This window comes from Schistocerca serialis, chromosome 7, assembly GCF_023864345.2.
Source record: "Schistocerca serialis cubense isolate TAMUIC-IGC-003099 chromosome 7, iqSchSeri2.2, whole genome shotgun sequence".
Taxonomy (NCBI): Eukaryota; Metazoa; Arthropoda; class Insecta; order Orthoptera; family Acrididae; genus Schistocerca; species Schistocerca serialis.
The window spans coordinates 101,344,561-101,365,320 of NC_064644.1; the positions used below are offsets into that span (position 1 = coordinate 101,344,561).

The following is a 20,760-nucleotide window of genomic DNA, read 5'->3' on the forward strand; positions in this document are numbered from 1 at the left end:
TCAATTACAGAATACAGAGCATAATGCTATACCAAATTGTAAAATATGGAACAGTGGGAGCAGGGTCCTTCATTAAGATAACCATTGGGATGTTGCCCTCACTAAGATGGAGTATGGTGCATATGGAAATTACATGTAACTTTACCCACAACATAAGAAATAATATTAAATGGTGTTTCAAAAAGAATGACCTGATTTCAAAACTCCATTTTTATTGATAAAAAATTACTATAAACATGGGATACATTGCAAAATACTCACATAGTCTTAAAGTTTTAGTTATGCTACTACAACTACTCTGTGTCCATCAGCAACAGCACAAAAATGAAAACCGTGGTACATTTTTATCACAGTTAATTTTCAGTGTTTAAACAAGATTTCACATTAGTGGTAAAGTGTGCGTATGGGGAATCCAGAACCCTCATGACATTTAGCATAAAAGAGACTCACCTTAAGCAAACTTTTTTGTGCCATTTCTTGTGAAAAAGTGCACAGTCCTCGTGTTTTGAGGAAAACACAGTGATTAGAATGGGCTATCTTCAAATGCTGCACAACTTCCTTTTTCCACAGCTTCAGGAGCACTCTGACAACTTCATTTTCCAACAGATGGAGCTCCAATAGATTGGCACAACATTGTGGGTTAGTTTCTCAATGACGCTCTGCCTCAACGATGGGTAGGTTGCATGGACACTGCCTCCCATTCTTGGCCTCAAAGATCGCCAGACATGAACCCATTTGATTTTTTCTAGTGGGGATATGTGAAGGAAAGTGTGTTCATCTCCCCTTTACCTCATGACATTGAAGAAGAGAAGAACGGAATAACAGCCTATATAACTTCTGCAAAAGCAGATACAATGTATAAAGTTTATGATGAATTTAGTTATTGTCTGGATGTTGTTCATGCTGCTGCTGGTGAACACAGAGCATTTGTAGTAGCAAAGCTAAAACTAAGATTTCATGAGTATTTTGCAATTTATCCCATGTTTGTAGTATGTTTTTGTTGATAAATATGGAGTTTTGAAATAAGGTCATTCTTTTTGAAACACCATGTACATCACAAAAGTAAAATATTATTGCTTCCTATACTGATGTTACAAACACGATGCCTTGCCCCAATGAACACAACACAGCCACATCCGTGATATTATTAGAAGTGCAGAATGGAATAAATAACACCAAAACGAAATTTAAAATTTTGAAACTTGTTACAAGGCCAACTGTGAAGTACAGGCACTGCTTGTAAAGAAGCAAGTAGCATTTGTAATTAATGTGTGCTACTATGAGTGGGTGTAATTAACGAGTGCTATTGTGAGTGGCTGTACCCGTAGCACAACAAACTATTGAAGTTACAATGAACTAAAGAGCATATAGGAAATCAAGTGCACTTTAAATCAATTAAACAGTGGTACCTGGCAGCAAAGTAATATAACATATCTCTCTCTCTCTCTCTCTCTCTCTCTCTATCTCTCAGCTAATTAAAACAGTCACACAGTGGTATTGAGATAATTGTAAAAATATAGCACATAACATCGAACATGATGAAATATTAAAATGTTTGACCTACTGTTCATAGATAAAATAAACTAACTTCCAAAAAAAAAATTTTGCCAATTTTTTTTTTATAGATTGCAGTATTGTTATATCCACGATACAAAAGTAAGAAACTAGCAAATGAGTCACAGATAAATGCTATTATGTAAGCCGCTGCTACAATGCTTCGTGCTACTGAATTGCAATGGAATGCACTGCATGTGAAAACCATTATGCAATTTTAAAATACAAGCACCAGTTACACATGAAACTAAAGTTGAGCACCATATGTTATTGACAGTGTACAATAAAAGCAGTAAATACAGCCTTGGAGCTATTGAAATGGAGTGTGACATGTGGGACAAGAATAATTTAATTAAAAACAGTGGTACATGACAGTCAACATACTGCAATATCAAAAATTAATGGTATTCAATAAAATGTCATACTTACTCCCTCTGATATAACATAAGATCTCAACTATGACAGTATGCTAATTGTAGAACACATTGTAATACTCAACAAAACAAATACATAATGTTTAAACAGTTTTCGAGGGATAACACAGGCACTGTTTATAATTTTAAGTAAATCAACTGTAAGCTACATGTGCCATTGAATGAAGGATATAACTGATATAGTGTTGCTTTTTATATATTTGTAGTTGGTGGTCAGAGTTTATTCCAAGAGGCTGTCAAACACCAGAAAAATCAATTCCTGATGAAGCCACTTTTTTTCATTTATCATGTGATCTGCTTCTTTTTATGGAGAGCACTGACCTCAGTTTCTTCAAGGACAACAAGTGTGGTGCCTTTCGGCGCAGATTCCATGCCATCTTCAATAGACTATAGTGTACTGTTATTGTCTCTCAGGAGATATCTTGTTTCACTGGGATAACGCATGGTATTTTAGGGATGTTTACTTAAAATGGCTGATGTTGACTGATACATGATGTGCTTCCTTCTTTCAGATATTTTACAACTGTTAGGTTCTGCCATTTACTCTCACACTGGGCAACTCAATAACTTGTTGAAGCACTGTTTTATTATTTTCAAATATCTGGTGTTAAATGGCTTGTCAGATAAGGTGGATACAATTGCATTATATATTACGCAGGATATAGTTTTCTTAAAAAAATTTAGTGCATTTGTTTGGTGAATTGTTATGTAAGGGAATGGAAGTTTACATACTACAAAAATTTTTGGCCACTGGCCTGCTGTATGTGGCAGAGGTGATCCTGATTCCATTAATATCCTTGTTTCCTACTATCTCATTTTACATGTGTTGGTTTTTGTAATAAGATGTATCTTTTCTATTAATATTAGTTGTAAAATACATGGAGCCTCTGTGAAGATCACATCCTACATTAGAATCCGAACAGCATTTAAATTTAACTGTTATGCCCTTATATATTATGGCTCTGGTCCTCTCTCTCTCTTTTAACTTGACTCCACTGTTTCAATTTAAGATTCATTTCTACATTATGTCTTACTTTGTATTCTTATGTCAATGATTTGATAATGGGGTAACCTCTAACATGTCATTAGAAGTTAAATACAGAACAATTTTGGTGACCAAGACAAGTGTATAATCATTAGTGTCAACATGGTCACCTTTTGTCTAAGGCAATGAACTAATGTACCCTCTGTGCATGCACCCCCCCCCCCCCCCCCCCCACACACACACACATATATATATACACACAGGAGGGTGGTGGAGGGAGAGGGTTCAACTATAAGACAAGTTACAATACTACTACAATACTACTATTGTTCTGTGAAATGAAACAACTTAAATGTAATGAATGTCAAACCTTATTCCAGTCCTGGAGATCGTAAAATGTTCCACGTTTGCCCATCAGCTTACGGTACACCACCATAGGAAAATGGACATCCAAAATAATGTTGTTATATATTGCTAAACCTAAGACTATGCCAATCAATGTGAACTGGGCATCACTCTCAAATGATGTGGGGTTAAACCAGACAGTCTGAGTTTCTTGCTGGAAGGTGAACATACCTGGGGAGACACACAAATTACTGTAAAGCACAGAAAACACACAATTCAAATATTTTATTTCCATATAATAAATTTTTTTGTAAACGTACCATAATCCGCATTGAATATTTCTTCAACAATTAACTGGAAAAATTCTTTCGACACTCCGCCTTCGTCTATACCCTGTTCACCTTCAAATTCAACAACCAATTGTTTCTTAAAATCTTTTGGGCTCTCCATCGCTACCACTTCCAACTATAAACAAAAACAATCATTCTACTTATAAGCACAGCATTTACTACCTGCCAAACTAACCACTGTACACTAATGGGAAAGAACTAAAAGCAATGATATCTGGAGCAACAATATATTCATGTGTAGTTGTTAGTGAACAACTTACGACAAGCAAAAAACATTTACAGCCAAAGATTGAAATACGAATAGTAACTACTGAATATAGCGTGAACTTGCTCTTTACCTAGTCCTGATACATTTCATGAATCGTGATTCCGATTAGGTTTCAGATCTCTTTTCACTATGATGCACAAGCAATTTTTAATGACTCACAATTTATGAGAAAATGGTGAATATTTTATTTGGTAATTCCATGAATGACTGAGACTTTGCACCAGAGTGTTTGTGAATCCCTGTTACAGCCTATGATCCACCCAATCCTTGCTGAATAATTATGATTAATACATTTTGTTCTTATGGAACCATGGAGTTAGAATTTTAAGTGTGTTCCATGTTTAAAGCAGTTCAGGAGAATACTCCAATTTCTAAATAAATAGTATCTCAGTTTCCATTTAGTTCGTTAAACTTTGCTCACATGTGCACACTCACAAGACGTCCTTCCTCCTGTGATCACTGACCTCATGTACCCTGTAAGAGAATTACTAGGAGCAATTTAGTGAAATTCAGTCTCTGTTTGATCTGAAGTCTGGTAGTTAGATTTCTGTTGCGTGTTTTTTCTTTGAGTTATGAGCTAGGCCTGAAGTCAGCTAATATTGCTGGGACTTCTGATGAGTTGGCACTCAAGACAAGGTAGAGAATGTTAAGAACTGTATTTCTTCATAGGAATTTCACTGCTATGGGAAGTCCTTGTTATAGGGTGAAAGATCATCCCACCAAAGAATTATTAACCAATATTTAGACTTTTGTATAGTCAAGAAACAATGGGTGCATTTTAATGGGATGACTGCTATTGTATGGTCAGAATGTACTTTCCTAATTCATGGTCCAATGCTGAGGACAAAAGGGTTCCACTTCAGTGCACCTGGATGCAGTGAGACTCTACCAAAAGCCACAAAAGACAGACAGGTACTGAAACATTTGCTTCACACTGAAAAGGGTTTCCCAAGCAGAGAAACACTGCTGAGCCCCCAAGTGACCACTGAGGGAATCTTGAGTGGCGGCTTAAAGGCATTCCCATCACAAACAAGTGGGCTGCTTATTAAGCTGCAGCCTTCTTGACAAACCAGGAAGACCAAGAAACGCCTGAAGAAATTCTCAGCAATTTTCACAAGAAAATCTGGCACGTAAGCCACTAAGAGAACCAAAAGACAACAGTCACAAATGCTGCAACAGGTCACAATGTGAGAACAATGCTGGAGTTCACATGTTATATGCTAGATGCCGCCCAGGGACTTTTTGAAGCAAGGTCAAAAAGTTTGGCACCCTTTGCAGAGACTGAAAGGGCAGTTATCCAGTACCATTCATTCATTGGATGACAGTGTATACTGAAACTGTAAACAACAAAGACAGTGTAATGGGACATTCAGTGCCCTGAAGGACAGTGTGAGGGAAAAAACTAAACTACCAAGCAGGGGAAATCTAGAGATCAGTTGAGTCAATTAGATCAGTCTGGGGCTCTTAAAGATTTGATCAGTGGGAGGATGTGTGGGCCTATGCTGCAAGACTGGGATTCAGATTTGATTTCACATTCATTCTGAGGTGACTTGGGTGTCTTTACTACAGTAAAAGTATACCAATGCATACTTTCTTAGTCGCAGGATGTCAAAGACAACTGATAAAGGCGGAGGTAGCAGCTACTTATAAGCAGATTATTAGAGGTCCCTGCAAGCTGAGGATGTAAAATCGAGTTTAGTAGCTCCTCAATTTTATAGAGGATGTCTCCTCAATTTTATAGAGGAAGTAATTGGTTAACAGCAGCTATTCTACTTCCAAACCAGCAGTACTTCTTCCCCCTTAGATAATTCCATATTTTACCCAGATAACACCTGGTCACACACAGTGAGAAAGATACAAACCCTATGAAGATTGACAAACATTACTGCTTTTCTGATCGGCAAATTGCCTCATGTGTCAGCCAGTTGATAAGTCAGCAATATAAATGACGATCAATTTCTTTGTCACAGTCCTCTGCAAGAACCATATTGTACACACTTATATGAATGACACGGACTGTGGTTTCCCAGGACATTTTCAGGCACGGATTTCATTGTCAGATATTTAGAGGTTATTACAGCACATGAGGGCTTCTCACCATTATGAGTAGGTTGGTTGGTTGGTTTGGGGAAGGAGACCAGACAGCGAGGTCATCGGTCTCATCGGATTAGGGAAGGACGGGGAAGGAAGTCGGCCGTGCCCTTTGAAAGGAACCATCCCGCCATTTGCCTGGAGCGATTTAGGGAAATCACGGAAAACCTAAATCAGGATGGCCGGACGCGGGATTGAACCGTCGTCCTCCCGAATGCGAGTCCAGTGTCTAACCACTGCGCCACCTCGCTCGGTCATTATGAGTTATTAAGGTCAATGATCAGGTACAGTTCTGCAATGTTAGTAGCTTACATATTGTCATGAGTCTAATATATGGTATGAAGTTCCTTTCAGTCACTTGCTTCTTGATGTTTCACAAATTTTAACGAATTATTTCATCTGTATTACAGAACTGTGACTGACCCTAAATTCCATAAGATTGCACTGTAGAGGTCACGCAGCATCAATCTTACTTTTCTTCAATATTCTAAAAATGCAATATACATAGGTTGGAACTTAAATAGTGGCAACACTGCTGTGGAGACACTATGCAATGGAATCTACTATTGTCGCTGATAGCACACATTGCTGACATACCTACCTTACCTCTGAGCAAGTGGATTCACCCGTCCAACATCACCGGCGTGCGCACAGTCGAGGGAAACACAGTTAATCATGAGTGAGTGGTCTAACGTAATGGTGTCACTATGTTTTCAAAACAAGAACAACAGAATTGGATCGAGATTTAATGTGCCAGAGGTTGTACAGCAAAACAGTTCAAGATCTTCAATAGGTGTGTGGGGAATCTGCACTGCCTTACAGAATGGTGTTACGCTGGGTAAAAGCCTTCAAATGAAGGTCGGCAAACTGCGGCGGACAAGCACCGGGCAGGTTGTCCTTGTGTCTCTGAAGAAGAAGTGCATGCTGTTGCCGCGTTAGTGGACAGTGATCAACGCCATATGATTTGCGAGCTAACCCACGAAACCGGATTAGCACATATGACTGTGCTTCGCATCCTGAAGGAATGCCCGGGCATGCGAAACATTGTATCGCAATGGGTTCCGCACAACTTGACGGAAATATAGAAATGGATGCATTACGACGCTGCTCAGATGCACTTTGAGCGCTATGAGTGCGAAGGAGAGGCTTTCTTATGCCGTATCATAACAATGGATCAGGACATGGGCCACATCGTACGAACCAAAACTGAAACGCCAATCCAATGAATGGCGTCATTATGGGTCGCTGCGAAAGTTGAAAGTGCGTCAGAGCCCCGGTATGGTGATTCTCATGTACGACTGTAATGTTGTTATCCTAACGCATTACGTTCTTCCATGGCAGGCTGTCAATGCACAGTATTACTGTTCATTTCTGGAGCATCACCTGCGACGCTTTCTGCACAACCCACTCATCATTGTGCACGACAATGCGTGAGCACATACAGCGCAAGCTGTGGCTGCTCTGTTCAGTCGATGGGACTGGGAAATACTTTACAATCGACCATACTCCCCGGACTTAAGTCCTTGCGACTTTCATTTTATTCTGAAGACGGAGGAACCACTTCATGGCATTTGCTTCAGAACTGTTCCAGAGATTCAACAGGCAGTAGACTGCTTCATCTGCACCATCAACAAAACAAGCTCTGCTAACAGTATACTATGCCTTCCACATCGCTGGCAGTGGGTTCTACAGAACTCTGGGGACTACTTAGAAGGACATTAACAGTTGCAAACATGTAACTCTTTTGTATCGGTGTGAATAGTTTCCAATATTTAAGTTCCAACCCTCATAGTTGTCAGTGGACAGAAATACATTCACACTCCATGCAACATTTCATGATCTATTACAAAAATCTCTCTGCTTAATTTGATCAGCTACGAACACTAAAAAATTACAATTATTCTGCAAAACAATAATGAAACTACAAATACTTATTCTGACATACTTATTACAGTCAAACATGTACATTAAGGTGGACATACTCACCTCTACAAGAGCATCTTCTATAATGTGGTCTCTTCTAACTCTTAATTTCAAGAATGGATTTGTTGGTTGTCCCACAACTGTGTGGAAAAAGCTCATCCGTCTTTCACTATACATTCGTATTCTGTTGTCATAATACAGTCCCAATGATTTTGTAGCAGGTGTCAATATGAAAGAATGTTTCATAAAACTAAACTTCTTTGTCATATGTGGTAAAGAATCTGTAGAATCACTCTTGTAGTATGCAAAGTCTTTGTCCATTTCTACTACGTCATTGAGAAGCACATGATAGAACTCTGTAAATGGTATATGAGGTTCCCGAGAATCTAGCACATTCACACCAAGTTCAACAGACAGAGGATCTTCGAAATGTTGCGGATTTCCATTCTTCGTGTCTCCTGCTGCTTCTGCAAAAAAATGGCCCTCTTCTACTTCATCACCACTACTGTTTGGAACTTCTTGCCGCAGTTCAGGTGGATCCAGTTCTCCGGCGAGGATGTTCGCATAATACAAGACCTGCAGAGCAAAATTTGAGCTTTACTATTAACGACAGTACAAAAAGAAAAACTACAGGTGCTAAACGACAGGGTAATATTCAGGTAACTGTACTGATATAAATAAAATATTATTTTTCAATTGACATGCATACACTTATTTCTTTGTACTTTCATAAAGTATCAATATTCATATACATTTTTATTACTCACAGTTCCCTAGTTCTGAATCTCAACAAGTCTTATGGTTTGAACAAAAAGTAAATTTTAAGCATTAAATGCTTACTTCTACAAATCTGTTATACTACAGCAGAATAGCAACCACAGAACTGCCACTGGAGAAGATGTTTCACTTATCGCACTGTATTTCCACTACTTTGTGTGGCAAAGTGTAGTGAGGTAGTAGCATGAACAACACAATCTCATCTATGCTTTATCCTCGGAAGCAATTTCTGCGTCAATAAGCTAATTTTAAACATTGGAAGGTAATTTGCACAGGAAAACTAAACATAAGCCAGGTAGAACACCTACTATGCCCTGTCACTTCCAGCCCAGAAATAATAGTACGACAATAATTATGCTTGCTCCATCTTATATTTACTACTGCATTTCTGATGTTCTGGTGGTTCACATTACAAACTGTATCTTAAAATCCATTGAATGAAGATGAACATTATTCTACCATCAAAAATTTAAATTTTGTGTTAATGTCAATCCCCTGACGTGTTCCTAGACAGTTGGGTGGTTTGTTATGACCACAGCAAATCACTGATGTGTGGGCTTCAATCTGTTATTTTTAATTCTGTACTAGGTAACTTCAGTTGATTGAAATATAAAAATGTAACTAATTAAAACATATATTACGAATGTATTTTGAAACATTTGTTATGCACAAACACACCACAACATGATCCTCTGTGGTCTGTCTCACATGTAGTCTTATTGCTCACTTTTGCAACTGCATTATTCTTTCTAAAAGGACAACAGCTGTGCAGCCCCACTATACAATATCATAGTTAAGAATGGGGTAAATCATTACATATTATCATACGTTTTTCAATGTCTGTCTAGCAACTGTCTTTGCAAGCTGGTTAAGGAGCTATAAGCCACTACTGACTAACACATGCAAAATTAAACACAAACACACACACACACACACACACACACACACACACACACACACACACACACACTTACAGCTGAGAGTTTTTGTTGTCAGTTACACACTCCATTCACATTGGTGTGGTGGGAAGAGCCCATTTTAAGTGCCAGTACTTATGATTCAGTAACATTTGCCTACTAGCAAATGAATCTACTTCTCTATCCAAAGTCCTGTCATATTAATGTGACCTTTGCCCATGTTCGATGTGAATGTGCAATAACCACTCAGAGATGGCAGGTAGCAGCACTAGCAGTGGAGAGTATATAAAGAGTGTCCGGAGACACAGAAAACTGTGTAGTAATCGTCATAACTCTGAAATGGAGCAATTTCTCATATGTCCAAAATGGCATGATCATTGGCTTTTGCATCAAGGGTGGCAGTATTACCAAAATGACTATGGCTGTAAGCTTTTCGGGTGCTGTCGTGGTTAAAGCATTCGGTGCATGGCAAAATGATGCTATCCAAAACCGACGCTGGGACAACTGAGCAATGGCTGCGGAGAACTGTTGAGCAACTGGGCGTCCAGATGAACCAAATGTCTATCAACAGTGTCTCCTCAACAACCATTCATCGAACCTTGCTAACTATGGGCCTCGGCAGCCAGGCGCCCGTTTCATGCACCCATGAGGACTGCTATTCACTGGCAATGAAGGCTGGAATTTGCATGCTATATCTCATGCTGTGACACTTTTCTTGTTTTGAAAGGTTGCAACAAATGGATGGAAGTTAAAATAATAGTTTAAAAATAGTGAAAAGAGGATAATAAAGAGATCTATGGGTATCTCGTCATTCTGGAAGGCACTAGGGATAAATACAAGTATGCATCTATCAATGGGGGCCATGCAGTTTGGTTTTCCTTAGCACGATGGCACCTACCAGCAGGGCAATGCAACGTGTAACACAACTCGCAGTGTACATGTGTGGTTCAAAGAGCACCAGGCTACGTTTACTGTTCTCTCCAGGCCACCAAACTCCCCAGATTTAATCCTAATCGAGAATGTGTGGGACCAGCTCGTTCGCTCTCACAGATCCTCAACTCAGAAACCTAGTGCAACTGGAGTCAGCATGGCGCTACATCCCTGTCGGTATCCTCCAGAACCTCATCATTGACTCTTCCTGTATGTCTCTCAGAGGTCCACACTGCAAAAGGTATCTACTCAGGCTTTTGACAGAGGTCACATTAATGAGACTGAACAGTATATTATCTACCACAAATAACATATAGGTCTGCATAGTTTATAATGCGAGTTTTTGTGCAATATCGTTAATATACACTGCTTGACAATAAGTTAATCACCTATAAGTCATGGTTGGGTATCAAAGTAACTTTGTACATGTACACACTACCAGTGGGTATGTAAATGATTAAGAGTTGCCTTTCTTGATGACAGGTACAATGGCAACCAGAGTGCATTAGTGTTTCTTATGTTTACTGTTGTTACCAGGGATAGTAGGATATATAAGGTGTCAGTAATGTCATATGCTCAGTAATCACTGAGAAGGACATGGAGACACCACATAATGGTGTGAGAAAACATTATCAGCACCTAATGGTGTTTGAAAGAGGCCTCAATGTGCATCTGCATTTGGTTGGTGGGTCAAACTGTGCAATATCCACATCTGTGGGGCATTCAGATGTGACAGGGGCCTAATGTTGGACTGTATGGAACATGAGGGCAGGAATACTTGTCAAGTTTCTGGTGACCACATTTGACCAACAAATGGGAGGATCAGCATATTGTGCACAAAGCACATCAAACCCCTTCACATCTGCACCTGCTATGTCAGAACAAGGAATGGACCCTCTGCAACACTGTGTCATCCTAAACAATTCATTGGGACTAGCAGCAGGCGGGCAGCCATGCATGGGCTGCTATTAACACATCACAAACAGCTTTGTGAGGTGGTGTTGTGATCCGATAGCATAGACTGTCTAAGAATGGCATCACAACTGTCTTTGGCAATGAATCTCATTCTGCACTAAAATGGATGAACCATCATGTGGAGAGGCCTCACGTGTGGCCCTTCAGGTCACGGCTGGTAGCGGTTGAGGAAACAGATGACACAACAGTACATCATTACCATAATTCATCCTTAAGTGTTACCTCTGGTGTGTAGATATCGTGGTGTCATTTTTCAATAAGAAAATTCTTGACCACACGACATGGCATGTACCTCTATACTGTGTTCACCTGGCATTGAGGTATTCCTATGGCCAGCAAGATCCCAACATCTGACCTCAATGGAACATGTAAGACAAGCTTGAATGTCAACTCTATCCCAGTGCCAGTGTCTGGGATATCAAGGAACAGTTACAACAGCTGTGTGCCAGCTTGCCTCAGGAGCAGAAACAACTGCTCTATGTCATCCTTCCCAACCGAATCAGTGCAAGCACCCAGCACAGAGAAAGTGCAACATCATACAGATAAATGGGATCAAATTCTTTACAAACCTGCCTCTGTTTTGTAATCACTGAAATACAATTGTATACCCTCTCAACTTCTCAAGTTTCATTTTGAATTGTCTTCCGTTTCTGGGTGCTTCACTTTTTATTGAGGCAGTGTATATGAGGAAGAGAAAGGAAGCACGGACTGAGCCCTCAGGTAAACTTTGTATCACTGTTTCATTAGTGGATTGAAAGTTTTATGATTTTATAATTTAATTTGAATGAAGGAACTTTAAAATGTGAGTTACACATTATTATTGCAGGTCAACTTTTAATGAATGCTGCACTACACTTCAAAGTGACACAGATACATTACACCATTTTTCAAAATAGTTACCAAATTTCTGCAAACAGCAGTTAGAAAGCTCCACCAATCATTTCATCCCTTGATGATAGAAATCTGCTTCTTGGTCGTGGAGCCATTCAAGAACCACTACTGAACATCCTCTGGAAAATCTCTATCTCAGATGTTTTTCCACAATTGCCTAGACACTGTCCTCTGTGGTTGATGTCGATGACTTTAATTCCTGACCAGCATCAACCATGTCTACATAGCAATGGCCAAATTGTTGGCACCATTTCTCTAGAGCTGGACATGACATTGCATGTGGTCCACATACTGCCAGAAATTTGTGGTTAATCTGTGTACATTTAGACATTTTGCCCACGAGCACTGTACCATCTTGAGTACTTCAACTTTGGAATATGTTTTCAGTTGCTTTGTCATTTCAGTTGACACTACGATGCATCTGTTACCTGAACCACAGCAGAATTGTGTGTGCAGGAAATCTGGAACACGTACTCTCTTCTGACAACGTACCACTCTTGTTCCCCCATGGTCTTAGCACCAGACAGCGCATGTGTAACATACTTTCTGAAGTCACTACGTATGTTAATTTAGTGTATTGGTTACAAATAAAAATAAAAAAAGTGGCCAGATGATGTGGGATGGATCCCCAATATGATAAGACTTCAGACTTTTTAAATGTAACCAATGGCTTACTGTGACTAAAGCTTTGGTCAAATCTAAAAATATATCTGCAATCTGCATCTTCTGGTCTGACAGACAGTACACTTCACAAAAGAGCTTCCTAACAGTTGTGTTCACGCTTAGCTCAAGGTAGGAATTAGTGATATTTGTATATAATTGGAACATCTTTCTCACTTCCCTTTTTAAAGTTGTGCATCAATCTGTAAAAACAGTTTGTCAAGAACCCTTTTCCTCAGGAACGGGTACATGTATCAGGTTCAAATTTATGTCACATATTAAGATCTAAGGTCCCTTGGAGGTGCAAAAATTTTAATCTCCTAAGTTAATGCAATCAAAAGATACAGCCACTTATCTCAATCAAAATGTAGCTCCTTCCCACTGACCTAGAATCTCTAAATTCGGCAAGAAGCATGGTTTCACAGTACAAGTAAAGCAAAAAATCTGAAACTTGTTAAATTCTAATTATATCACATAACAATTATCTTTTACCATTTGAAAGTGCATTGCATTCATCATAAAGCATACTAGACAAATATTACTGCAGACAACCATAAAATGTAAGGTATACTTACGTTTTAGTAAGTAAATAAAAATAGCTTTACCCCTGCTTGCTCCTTTGGATAGTTCTAGGAATCTGTGAGCTAAGTGTTAAACTCTGACAAAAAGAGTCTAGGGGAATATGTCATGCAGAAATGGAGATTTTTTTTTAATACCTGTGTTCCTCTACTACCACCAAGAACACTTCCACCACTCATGAGACAGTTCACAGCTAAGTCAGTGATGCACATGCATACGGACAATGAAATGTGACACTGTCATCAAGTATGCTTTATTCTAGTCTTTGCTCATAATGGTAATGTACAACTACCAGTTTTGCCTAGTAATGAAAATCTCCAGATCTGTGTTCAGATCCAACAATGGTACATTTTCACAGTAAGCTTTTGTTGGCCCTTGAGAATACTTCATATACTGTGATACACAACAGAAACGATTGCTGTTTTGTATTTTACTATCTGATATTACAGTTAAAGGGGAAGATTTTCACACTAGGCTTCCCTTTTAGCATCTTTGAATGCATATATGAAGGTATCATCATTGTCTAAAACTAATATTTTGTTACTGTTTTAAGCAAAGACTGGAAAGCGCTCACTCATACCCACAACCACGTGCACGCACACACACTTGCTAGCTTTATTAAACCTGATAAGTGCAGCTTCCATTCAGAGAACAGATCGTTTCACTCCATACTTCAATCACAAATAGTCATTATTTATGTAAATGATTTTGTACTATATGATGAGAAGGAAAGTTGCTACTCACCATATAGCAGAGACGTTGAGTCACAGATAGGCACAACAAAAAGACTCATAATTAAAGCTTTTGGCACATGTGTGTCTATTGTTGACAAAGGCCAATGGCAGAAAGCTTCAATTGTGAGAGTCTTTGTTATGCCTATCTGCAACTCAGCATCTCTGTTATATGGTGCGTAGCAACTTTCCTTCTCATAATATTGTTACATTCCATCCTGGATTCTCCATTGTTTGATTTTGTACTATGGGTGTTTAAAAAAAAAAAAGAGCATGTGTCTGGAGTCATTAAAGAAATTATGGAAAACATTTATAATGACATTTGGTTATAGGACTTTACCCCACTATATTAATGAATGATTATAGTTGTGATGCGTAATACAGACACTTGTATTATGTACTGTCAAAATAATTCAGAATTATAACTAAATTTTACTTTAGATCACAAAAGCCATTTAGTTAAACATTTTTTTTTATGTATGATCTTGAAGTGGTAACATATAATCACTGGTAATAGGATACACACTTATTGAAATTACTTGTAAGCTTTGCAGAATCAGTAAACCAAAGGCATTCAGTGTCTAACAGGAGATGGCACATACAAATTACAGACTACTTTAGAAGCCTCCGCACCTTCATAAGCTTTGTTGCTGATGTTATGTACTCATCATCCTGCACGACATACTCTCGGTTGAAGTGACCAGAGAGAACCTTACGTGTGATGAGTTCCTGTAGTGCCTCAAGCAGAGATTTCAGCCGTGTCTTGCAATGGCGTGACCAAACTCTGGCAAGCCATGCTTGTCCCGTCACTGACAGGTGAGAGGCTGCCTTGCAAAGCTGGGGCAATGCTACCTGAAACAGTTTAATCAATACTGTGAAACATGAAACTTCAATTGTTTTTAGGCATGTTAACGAAACAGATTAATCTATACAAGCACATGTTATTACATCTTTGATTAATTTTCATGAAACAGCATATATAGATACAACTAACTAAAAGTAATACAATTAATAATAATAATAATAATAATAACAATAATCTATTATATTTATACTGAGTGCTAAAAGAACAGATTAATGAGTTCAGTTCCAGCCCATATTTTCCCCTGTACCATACATCACCAATATATGCATGCAGTACTTTGCTTGTACTCTGTTTTAAAACAACTGCTTGGTTGCTAAAAGCTACAAAAAATAAAAATAGGTTTTGCAAATTCACTATTTGATATACCAACTATGCAAATTTTACTGTCCAAAAGATGAATATGAATATATTCTATGGTTAAGACAAGTGGTATACAATAAAACATGAAAATAATAACAGCAGAGGTGGTCTTCAGCTCCAATTTTTAAAGTCAAACTGAGTCCAGCAGTACATTCACTATGCAAATAAATATTACGACATGCTTATGCACGCGCATTTCACTTTTCTCTAAGCATAAGCATTTAAACAGCACTGTGCTTAAGCCTGACTAGCCTCGCTACGCAATTTAAATTAGCAGAATAAGGAAAATTTATTACACTCCTGGTGGAGAAATCAATGTCTGTCAACATTACAATTAGAAAGCCTGTTCAACCGGACAACTAGCTTGTAGTACCAGGAGCTCATTATGATTTCGAAGGGAGGATTGGGGGCAATAGCCCAGTTAATGGAGACTGAAAAAGGTTGAATAGGGGAAAAAAACTGTAGAGTTGAAAATTTTTGTACTGTGGTAGGAGGGAGGTGTTTAAACGTCACTTTTTCATGTTTTTCCTAAATAACTTGAAAAGCACAGCTTATAAGTGAAAATGATTTCCAGTACAAAATCAAACTACATTAAAACTACTAGAAAAAAGGTACTATTCATTTTCTTTAGGACTGATAGTTTCAGTTGTGCAAGAGGGGGTGAGCAAATTATTAAAAAGTCGTGTTTCATAGCATAAAATTAATGTATACTTTTAAATGATGGAGGTTAAGAACAAACATTAAATTTGTGTACCACAACTAAGCACAGTGAAACCGAACTGAGGTATAAATTCTATTAACAGGCTATAATAAAATGGGGAATGAGGGGGGGGGGGGGGGGGGGGGGCTGTCGCGCAGGAAAAGCAGGTTGCTGGATTGTGGTCATGCACTCATGCACTTCCCTCCTTTATAGGTCAGCAAACTGAAGAGTAAGCAGGTGATTCCCAACTATCTACGCCACTATGTCACTAGAAACAACTACAGTGTGTTCCATAAATTTTTATGGTGGTTTACCTATATGGGTGTATGTTTTATTTTCTCTGTCTATTTTTATCCATTCATTTGCCTAAAGATTAAAACACAGTACACCTGCAGCAATCAAGCCTGCTTAGCTAGCGAGACAAGATGAAAACATCAATTTTCTCATGTTTGTAAAAATGCCTATTGGATGTTTCATCAATCTTCTATTGTCTGTCTTTTCCCATCCATGATAGAGAGAAGATTTAGATTTATGTTTAGTTCACTAATAATGTGAAATACATTAACTGTTATACTATAAAGTCAACTTCATTTACAAATTCCTTATTTCACCAATCTATCTATCTGCGTAACCAGTATCTGTAACACTTCAGAGAAGCAAGAAATTTAAGCAAAGCAAGCTGGGTACTGTAACACTGTCTTCAAAGAAGAAGACGAGGTAACTAACTTCAAGGTTTGAAGAACTATTATCTAATATTCCAATATTATATATTGGAGATTTCTCGTGTGTACGAAAAATCATAAGCCTGGCATCTAGAGTTTGTGTTGCTGTACGTAAATTAGCTGAGACACATGTTCCCCAGCAAATTGCTATTGTTTCGGTGCCAGGGAATTTCCATCATAATTATTTTTCTTAACATTATTAATTTATTAGCAGAACTTGTGACCATGCCCTGAACATTGCAAGATAGATTAGACAGGTGCAATAATTAAACAATATGAAACATGTTGTTTAACATCCTATTGTACAAACTGTTTTTTATTTACCTTGTTTCACAATGGGAATAACATTGCTGAGAGAAAACCAAGGGTAAACACCACATGGTGTGCATAAATTATAAATGGTTAACTGGAGGAATTGTACCAACAACATTTAAGAAGATTGTCTATTAGGGAGGGAAGAACTCCAACTTACAGCTTGCATGACTGCGCTTGGCAATGCCTCGATCAAAAGTAATATCAGGACCATACCCTATCCAGCCATAAATTTAAATCATTTTTTTTTTTTTTTACAGCAAGAGAGATTTGGGTTAACATTATTTTGAAATGTGGGTACATAAACTGAACAGCAACCATAAGCAGCAATACTGGTGTAGGATACATCATGTACTGATTGGGAACACTCTTGAAATCAGTTTTAAGATTAAAATTCAACTTTATTTCGTATTTACAACTTTAAAAAAGATTAAAAAATGGAATCAGTTAAAAAGGTTGTGCTGACTAATAAAATTAGTGTAGAGATACAAAATGTTGCTGCAATGAATGTGATGGCAAATGATAGTGACACTGAAAATATCGATCAAATTGATAACAACAGGGAATATTACACAAATTCAGTTTAAGCGGATGACAATGTCTTACCTCATCACACTATCATGCTCATGGTAGATGACACTAATTCCCAAATCTCACTGAGAAGCATTTTCTTGCATAAAGCCAGTGAAAGAGACACTACTGTGCAATCAGTAATATTCAATTTCTCCATGGCACTAGAACTTGTTCCAAATGTGGTGGAATAAGACACAGTAGGTACAGAAGGCACTAGTGTATCATCAATACATTCAATGCAGGGCACATCGAAAGGCCTCGCTGACCTAATGAAGAATTTATTTAATAATTTTTCTACATAACAAACCAAAAAAAACTTGAGGAAAGATTTCATGATTTTATAAATGAACAAAACCAAACATCTAATGGTTTTAAGTATGACTTATCGCACAGGTTTGACAATTTAAGACAAAATCTATGTACTGACCATTCTAATGATTTAACATGAAAACTTACAGATATGGGGAGGAAATTAAAGGGGAAATTATTCATTGATTTGTCTCAGGAGATAAATAACCAAGATAAAAAGTGTCACCAATAGACTAGGCACAGGAAGCAATGGCAGGTAAGCTAAATATTGTTAGTGATGCACAGACTCAGATGCAAGAGTCTCCATCGAAAATTTGAAGAAATTTAGAAACTAGGACGGGTAACGTTTATGAGATGCACTCTTTATATAAAGATCTGCTGAAAAAAGTACACGAGCTGACAAAAAATTGAGCAACTTAGATTTAGGCACTAAGTTCATAAAGAAAGCACAATAAAAATCAAAACAGATGTAAAGAATTTAAAGGGCAGAGACGAAGTGGAAAAGCTAAATAAAGGTACGACCCTCGCACAATTCACACAAGAACATAAGACTTTTGTTGAAGCAGTTGAAGAGGTAGTAAAGGAAAGGAAAAATGAATTGATTGCTAGCTAGGACTGAGCTACGCTTAAAGGCTGTGGAAGAGAAGTTGCAGAGCAGTTTAATTCATGTTGCAGATGTCACAAGAGAGACGCCAATAGCAAGCAATCAGGTGCAGTTGTGCACGATATACAGTAGTAATACTTATCAACCATTTGCTACCAGCTCTTCAGATGGAGAAGAAAGGAATTACAAAATTCAACGAGCACTGCCAATGTCAATACCAGCTGTGCAAACATATCCAGAGTATAATCACGCACGTCCAAAGAATGCCACGGTGGCAACAGACAATACTGCATGTTTGTCTAATTAATTAGCACATGGGGGTCTGCTCTGTCATAGGCAATTTCTAATTTTCTCAGCAGAGGGTAATAGAACAAACCCTGTACTGTTTATCAGAGCTTTTCGCAACATGTTACCCCACACTGGGCAGAAGCACAGATCTGGTTTGTTGTGAGATACACACAGGGTGATGTTTTATTGTGGGCAACAGATATGACCGAGATGCCATACCTATGAGCAATTTGAACAGGCTTTCTTGGACAAACACTGGTCCATAGCAGTCCAAAGCGATTATGTCAAGAGGGTTTCAACCCATCACCATTCAGTAGTAAACATGAGGGGCTGAGGATGTATTTAAAAAAAAAAAAATACTTGAACAAAAACAGGTATTATACACATATAGTTTCCCATGTGGATGTACTGTAAAAAACTGAAAAGTCACCTGCCCAACCAATTAGGGAAAACCTAATCTCTACACCTGAAAATGATATAGTATTTCTTATCTGTACTCAACTTGATTAACCTAATATACGAAGATGTTGCAACAGCAACCACAGAACATTAATACATAGTGCACACCTCCACAAAAAATAACAGCAGAATGGAACCATGGCAATAACCAACAAGACTGGCACTCATACGCCCTTTGCAATAATAACACAAGAAATTATTATGGTAATGGGGGAAACCAAAAGTAAAAATGAGATTTCCAAGGAAATTACAAATAGAATTACAATAGACTGGCTTATACCTAACAGAGGGGCTGTGGCCAAGTTCATAACGCACTCCTGCAGGTGGCAATACAGTAATTAGCAGGAACTGACTGCAAATAGACCATCCAGCAGTCCTCCTCTGACAATAACAATCATATATCCAGTGGGAATTCAAGGTCAAGGAGAATTTAATTCCAGGGCAATATAGGACACGAACTGGCGAGGTCAAGCCCACTATGAGCAGACAGTTGAAGTTACTCACAACAAAGAGGCTAACCCCCCCCCCCCCCCCCCCACCCAACCAATCAATCACAAAAGCACTAACATGTTGTGATAAGCATCCATTCACAGACCAATAAAAAGGTGTGAGGGCACACAACTTATTCAAATTACTTTCTCATATATGACCAAGGGGTGGATATGAAAGAAGAACTGTCTCAGGAAGATGTAAACAACTTAGAAAAGGATACTGGGGAGTCAGTGGAAGCTATAATTAATGTTCAAGTATGTATTCCAGATGTACCTGTGTACCTGACATGGATGCATCGACAAATGTATATATCAATGGTGCAGAACTGTTGTATTCTGACCACACTGGGGAGCAAGTCAAAAGCAGTTTGAATTCAGGCATTAATACCCATTACCATCAGCAATTTTTCTCTAAAGTTTATTTTTCTGGTAGTTAAAAACTCGTATTGGTCTTACTGGAATGGATGCCTTTGACAATACAAAGTATAGATTGACATTGAGCAAGGAAAACGTTTCTTTACAATCAACCAGCAGAGGTTATCAGTAAATTTAATTAAAATCAGCACAACTGAAAATACACTTAAATCAAGTGCCGATATTAGAGTACAATAGTCATGTCCGAACGTACTCTTTCTTGATAGACAAAAGGGTGAGCAACACAGCAAGA

The 20,760-nt window shown here is 38.2% G+C and overlaps 1 protein-coding gene across 2 annotated transcripts in view; it reads right to left on the reverse strand.

The window, feature by feature from the left end:
- Positions 1-20,760, reverse strand: part of LOC126412072 (ubiquitin-protein ligase E3A) — a 146,531-nt gene that overhangs the window by 57,238 nt on the left and 68,533 nt on the right. For both annotated transcript variants that reach the window (XM_050081470.1, XM_050081471.1), the window contains exons 5-8: positions 15,044-15,262; positions 8,014-8,526; positions 3,639-3,783; positions 3,344-3,549 (exon numbers count right to left, since the gene is read on the reverse strand). In XM_050081470.1, the coding sequence (XP_049937427.1) occupies positions 3,344-3,549; positions 3,639-3,783; positions 8,014-8,526; positions 15,044-15,262 (1,083 nt within the window). The remainder of the gene's footprint in view (positions 1-3,343; positions 3,550-3,638; positions 3,784-8,013; positions 8,527-15,043; positions 15,263-20,760) is intronic.